General features: G+C 38.1%; 1 protein-coding gene across 1 annotated transcript; it reads right to left on the bottom strand.

Annotated features, from left to right (window-relative positions):
- Positions 1-141: 141 nt before the first annotated feature.
- Positions 142-4,152, bottom strand: LOC103949850 (actin-related protein 3). The gene is made up of 9 exons (XM_048572093.1): positions 3,700-4,152; positions 3,077-3,536; positions 2,805-2,951; positions 2,500-2,592; positions 2,173-2,292; positions 1,945-2,055; positions 1,354-1,479; positions 1,140-1,238; positions 142-705 (listed from the first exon to the last, which is right to left on the bottom strand). Exons 1-9 carry the CDS (start codon positions 3,744-3,746, stop codon positions 625-627), a joined length of 1,284 nt encoding a protein of 427 aa, XP_048428050.1. The 5' UTR covers positions 3,747-4,152; the 3' UTR covers positions 142-624.
- Between the last annotated feature and the right edge of the window lie 2,846 nt (positions 4,153-6,998).

The following is a 6,998-nucleotide window of genomic DNA, read 5'->3' as shown; positions in this document are numbered from 1 at the left end:
AAAAAAAATATTTACGTACAATTGAAATCTCAAAGTTACGAAATCTTAACTGAATTATGCGAAACTACGTCAGCAAGTTTAAATTTTTGATGGTGCGTGCTAGATTTGAGATACAACCGCATCAGTGTTTTCTGTAACAAATGTCTTGAAATAGAAATATATTTGAACTCAAATTAGAAATTATTGTGCTACAACAATCCAATCCAATCCAATCCAATCCGAAAGAATCAAACTACCTACCGGAAATGCACTACAGTGTAACAATCTTAAGCAAACTCTATCTATCTAAGTTGAACATCAAAACTGCATATTTCAGGCAGGTTCATGTCCACCCACATCATGATTCTCGTCTGATCCTTCAGGGGCCACTCGGACTAAAAAACACTGTAGACTATTTTCCTATCTGCTTTTAGGAAGACCTATTGCCTCCTAATGAAATTTCTCTTACAAAATTAACAACTGAGAAACTATATTTTACACTGCCCCTAGCAGCACATGAGTACACATCTGACCAGGCAGATTCAGGAAGTAAAATTACTGAGCATGTAGGAGGTGGAATTGACGGGGAATACCATTTTTATCAGGAATTGCCAGCAAGTGGTCCAGCCAAAATCGATATTTGCATCAATACATCCCCTTGAAAACAGGATTTGTTCTGCATATGCTTGCGCCGTATTCCTCATACTCTTCTTTTGTATGGCAAGCCTGTACCAATAGAAATTTCTCAGTATACAACAAGAATTTAGCAACAGAAGAATGATAGTTCGGCAGTTTTAAATATAAACATGAAAGAAGGTGAAAGCTCAGTATCAAATGCTGAGGTTGCTATCAAAATCAAATTCGATTCTTTGTATGATTTTGGAGAGGAGGAGATCTCATCCTCCATGATCAGTTAAGTTCCCCTTCATGCCATTCGAAGGTTGAATAACTGGACTCAAGGTATCATAGATTAACGAAAATGTTTTCAAATCTGAGGAGATGGTAATCAGTGCGCATAATTACATAAATAAATACAAGGGAAACTCAAAGGAGATACGAAAGTTACTACAAATAGGTCCAACATATAGATCGAAGTGTAACATGAGATGGAAAGAAATTCATAATCGTCATGCCCACAGATTAGAAGAAGAAATTCATACCGCAAAGAATTCAGGTGTGGATGCAAGTACAGAGCCTCCAAACCAAACTGCAAATCTCTGGATGGGATGACTAACTACATTCACTTCCACTGGCTGTGACTGAATGCCCATAACAAAATAAAAATCAAACTCATGTATTGTAAATACACTGCATATGTAAATATGTTTATAGACAAATACACATTGCACACACATTTAATATTAAAATGCTTACTTTTACTTCACCGCCAACTCGAGCTTCAGATGCAAGAAGCCGGGCATCAACAATCTTCTTTATATCCCGTTGCAACCTCCTATGGAAGTCCTTGAACATGGTTGAACCTCCAGACAACACTATATTCTGAGAATAACAGTAACAATAATATGACTAAATCAATAAATTGCATCAAGAAATCTTAAATACAAGAACGAAGATAACTAATTACATGAGGTCATAGTACTATAACCAACTATTTTACATATGAATAAAAATATTTGTATGGGACTAGGTCTGGACCTTAGAGCTTAAAACAATTCAAGCACCGGACTATGAATATAGGAGGAAATTAGTGCTAGAGTTTAAAAACAACTACGACCCAATGTATGTACAGTCAAATGAAGTTGTAGAAAACAGTACTCAGATATTAAGGCAAAAATAAAGAGACTGTATTCAACCAGTGTCCAAAGATCATTCCGTAATAGATCCTGAACACCGTTACAAACTTACAATGTCCAACAACCAAATTGTAGCTATACAGCATATTAATTCTTATTTCTTCAATTAAAACACATCCCATTTATAAACTTCTTTCGAAGCCTACTTCACCTTATACAAAGACCTCCTGGTGTCAATTGGAGCAGACTGAATACACTTGTCAATTACAACCGGTAAGGGAGTGGTGAAGTCCGTGCTATAAATCTCAGGATTGAAGAAAACCTGTTAAAAATTTGAGACAGATTAGCTGAGATAACAAGCAGTGATTGTAGAAATTGGGGAGCAATTTTCCTACTAGGCAAAGAAAAGAGGAAGTTTCAGGGAGGAGGGGAAGTAAACCTCTGGACCCAGAAATCGTTCATAGCCAATGTCACAAGAGTAGGGCGCCCCTGTCTTTGGCTTAATGCCTCTCCATTGCTTAATATACTTGGAAGGTTCTTTGTCGTGCTTATTAAACTCCTGCAATCATTAGAGAAACAAGAGTTTGTCATCAAAACAATATCCAAATAGAATATAAACTCACACAAATGAACCAAGTAACACGAGTAGTTGTGAACTTGCAAAATACTTAGTCGCTCATAACAATTTACAACAGGTATAAGAAAAATTGCACCAATTTGTACCAAGGTCTTCAAAACTTATTATGGTCATGGAAGTAAAGTTCACCTTGACAATGTCAGAACTAGTATAGCAATACATTTCCTTCACTCTTCGAGCTACGTCAAAGGAGTCTTCTTGTGGCACATTCTCGCCTCTTTCCTGAAGATAATGCAAGAAGCATTAGCTCACAAACACTCTATCTGTAAACCTTAAGTACTCTTAATTAGCCATATTGTGTAATTGCATTATGGATGAAATTTTTCAAAGTTCATACGCAATACTGTCCGGTTCCAAATGCTAACCCTAGCTAATCATTTTTCATGATGACAACAAAGGTAATAAGAATAAGAAAGGAATGGAATACAGCATACCCGCATAAGCTGCTGGACGAATAGAGTGACATCTTTCCCGGCAATAGGAACCGACTTGATGCTGCTCCCAATAACATAACCTTCTGCAACAGGTACAATGTGAGTTGCACCATCTCCAACATCCACTACAACCCCTGTCATCTCACACTAAGAAATTATAGGTCAATCAAAGAGGAAACGATCGAGATAACACACATTACTAAGCACTTCGGGTAACACATATCTCATAACATGAAATAATACAATAAACATCTTGAACTTTCAATACCAACCTTAGAGGTAGTGTAACCAGCTGCAAGAGCAAGTACTGAATTCACGGCAATGTAAAGGCCAGGAACATTGAAAGTTTCGAACATGATTTCGCCCGTGTACTCCCGGCTCTCCGGGGCAGTAAGCGGACTCTCAGTTAAAAGAAAATAATGGTCTTCAGGATCACAACGCAAGTAGTTAAATATACATTGCTGCCAGAACCGCTCCATTGAATCCCAATTCTCGACCTGGCCCTGTCGAATGGGATAGCTCAGATTGTAAGTCGTACTAGATCGAGATCTATCCAGTGCCTCATCCCCTATAAAGAAATCAAGATCAGCCATCACGCCAGCATTGTGCTGCGCTACCCAGCCGGCCTTGGAGGACGTTCTGGACGGGTTCAAAAACGATTCATTTAAGGCAACTACAGTCGGAACAATGTAACACGGCTCGACATTTCCAGCGAAACCCATCTTAGTATACCTACAAAATATGGATGCAAATGCACATATTAGAGCAAAATCCTCCTGGGAATTGTAACAAACAGGTGGGGGGCAATACGTGCAACTCCAAATTCAATCGGAAAACAAGAGTGAAAAGTCAATTGGGGCATTTCGCCGAACAGTTTTCGAGCTTAATTACGTACCCACTTCCATTGTCGATGACTACAGCTGGGCGAGAGGCCGGGTCCATGAGAGAGCTTGAAACTGGTATTGGCTTTGATTATTACGGAGGTGGATCTGCAGCTGAGATCCAATAGAGGGTGCGAGGCAAATGATCATAGCTTTGAAGAGCGCGGGAAAGAAAAGCACGAAGTGGAAGCTGGTGGTGGTGCTGATGATGGCGACGCAGACTTGGATCGGAAGCGAAAGCGGCGGCTCAACGAACAGCTCGGTAGCTCACGGCAGTTGGTGATTGCGATTGGTGCCCCACCCATTTCAGTGACAGACGCAGAAGCTGAACATTTCAATGGCGGCAGCTCTCGTCGACTGCATCATCATCGTTGCAGCTTCGGCAAATTTTCTCCGATTCGATGCTTTTATTGGCAATCAAACAACGTCGACCCCCCTCTCGCTTTCTCTTTTGGGGCTTCTCTTTTTGGCCGGTTACGTTTTGTTGTTTGGTTCTGAAATAGAACGTTGGTTTGGGGCCGTTGGATTTGTTCGCTGATGGGATGGAGCGACGGGTCAGATTTTGCCGGATCAGGATCCTCTCCTGATCTAAGGATGAGGATCCTCCTGATCAAGGAACATAGACCGTTTGATGAAAATCTAACGGTTATAATTATTATAACTTTAAAGGATCTCCCTGTTTATAGCCGTTAAATTTTCATCCAACGATCCAAATTCCTTGATTAGAAGGATCCTCATCCTTAGATCAGGAGAGAGGATTCTGATCCAATTTTGCCTCCGGTCGGAACCCAGTCGTGGGGCCCGTGGACTTGTTGTAGTGTAGCGAAATGGTACTGTCGGTGAATTGTATATCTGTATAGTTGTATTGTACTTTGTGCATTTTGTGGAAGAAAATTCGAAGGATTTTAATAAAAAAATTTACAGTACTATTTATTTTTTAATGAAAATAATATTTTTATTTTAAAATGTAACTTATGATATGATTTACTTACAACATATTTTTTTCTTTTTTATTAAAATTTAAAGTTTTCAATTTATTTTCATTAGTTTTTCCTAAAAAACTTTAGGGTAAATTATTTAGACCAAACTTTATAAATTATATGACATAATTTTTAGATTGGATTATTATTTAACTGTTAATCAAAGTGCTTTTTATATCGGTGACACATCACCTAGTTTGTAAATTTGCTGTAAAAATTCGATTTACCGAACATTATCGACATTCACGATCTTGGATTTTTTTGGCCGAAACTTGTGAACAAAAATTACTACAATCATGATAGGACTGAGTTGTGTATTAATGTGTAGGTGTTGTATTGACATTCTAAAATTTTTATTTCGCATTTTTATGTGCTTTTTTTTTAATATAAAAAAATTTAGAGTGCATGTGAAATTTCTAGGTGCAAACACTAAGTAGCATCAGTGTAATGTGTGACAAATTTTCGCAAATTAAAATTTTTTCGAGACATTTTGTAGGGATCATTGTGATTTTTTTTTTTTTTTATTGATGTGAATTGTTTAGTTTTGAGCAATGTACATACAAAATTGATATTTTTTTTATAAATGGTGGATTACTCTAGTGGTGAGAGTCTTCCTTTCAACTTCCTGCAGCTCCACCTCTTCACACAGATATGAAAGAGATCCAACACAAAAATTAAAAAGAACAAAACTTTCCTAAAGAAAACAATAGGAACCAATAAAGTTTATGAAAATTATTAAAAAACAGAATCAAAACTAAAGAACCAAATGGCATCGCCGCCCCACGTCCTCTCCGCATTCCGATGTGAGTCATAGCACCGTACTGGCTAAACCTATGCAATTCGACAACTTCCACACTTTGTGCATCTCCAAATCCATATCGAAGCTGTCAACTAGAGCCAATACCTTGTGTTGGATGTGTATGTGTGCTAACAAACTAGAATCCTAACGACTTTAGCGTTTTATGATAAGGATTCAGCACCAATGACCAAAGTAAAATAAAAGGAGAGAAGGAAGGGATCAAGAAAGATTGTTACGAAAGGTGGTCACTGACCACATGGTCAAAACAGGAGCCAACAACAAAAGGTGAATTTTTTTTTTCTCTCAACAAGTATTAATCATTATTTATACAAACTTATCATCTAGCTATTAATTCAATTGTAAATTTGTTCTCACTATTAGAAGACGATATTTCAAATTCAAAAGTAAAAGTGAAAAAACATACAAAGTACTTCACAAAATCTAAAACTATAATATATTTCACGTTAAAGTGAATACAACATGATATCGGAAAAGTTTTCTCATGTATAGTGGTTTTCTTCTTAGGTAGGGGTGCCTATTATATCATTAAGACTAGTGCCAAAGGGGCGGTGACTGGTGCAGTTAATTTTGTCCCTCCAAGGAAGGTAATTTTACAAATAAAGCTGAAAAAGCAAAGACAAAGCCAGAATTGGCTGGGCCAACTTACAGCAATTCGTACAGGCCTTGGTCCCACTAGCCATAGCCCAACCTGAAACCCTCAAACGAGGGCCTCAAAGGCCCAACCATCCAACCACGTGGCCGCAAGTTGTCCCCTTTCCTAATAACAAACTGTATTGTCGTCGTCTTTGAGGTCTAATCGTGCTGCAAATCGAATCATTACCTTAATTTTGTCAATTAGTTAGTTAGTGGATCCACTGATCAATCAAATAATATGGAATTATGGAACGCATTTTCTATGCTTTTCAAAAAGTTAAAATGAGTGGTATTTTGAAGAAAATTTTTACAGAGTTCACGAACTGCAGATTCTGATGAATTAAGGGATTAATGGTAATAGATTTTTACTTAAATAATTATTGCTCTAATTCAATTAAAATTGAAGAAACTACAATTTACTCATTAGTTTGGCATCTCTAGAGACGTATGCCATGACATACATGTTATTATACAATTGAAGAAAAAAAATTTTCTCTCCGACTATGTAATTTGTATCGTTCTATGTTTCGTTCAAACTGAAAAATTTCTGTCACAACCAGACAGCCAATCCAGTTAGCCCAAATTTGAACATATTTATTGATTGCAAGTCAACAACAGCCACTCGCGGTAAGCACATCGATTGCCCAACTGGCCCGAAGCTCCACCGTCCACGATGCTCTCCAGCCCACCCGACCACTCCCCCGTTCCCTCCACGGACACCCCGGTCCGTCCGTTCACTCGTCGCTTTCAAAAACCTCCGAATTATCCAAAACATCCCCATCCACTGACTGCACACCCGCCAAACATACAAGGGTAGTGCCATAATTTCACAAGGGAGATTCATAATTCCCACCGGACAACAGCAATCACTAGCACCTGC

This window comes from the organism of the source record quoted next, unplaced genomic scaffold, assembly GCF_019419815.1.
Source record: "Pyrus x bretschneideri cultivar Hongxiangsu unplaced genomic scaffold, Pyrus_bretschneideri_v1 Contig6, whole genome shotgun sequence".
NCBI lineage: Eukaryota > Viridiplantae > Streptophyta > Magnoliopsida > Rosales > Rosaceae > Pyrus > Pyrus x bretschneideri.
The sequence above is the reverse complement of the archived record's forward strand: the minus strand, read 5'-3'. Positions and strand labels throughout refer to the sequence as shown.

Bases quoted from the DNA above. Each gene is read 5' to 3' on its own strand.
- LOC103949850 (XM_048572093.1), bottom strand. From the start codon at position 3,746: ATGGACCCGGCCTCTCGCCCAGCTGTAGTCATCGACAATGGAAGTGG. The intron at 1,239-1,353 runs GTAAGCATTTTA...ATGGGCATTCAG, and splicing joins GAGTTGGCGGTGAAGTAAAA to TCACAGCCAGTGGAAGTGAA. The intron at 706-1,139 runs GTATGAATTTCT...CTATTGGTACAG, and splicing joins CCACACCTGAATTCTTTGCG to GCTTGCCATACAAAAGAAGA.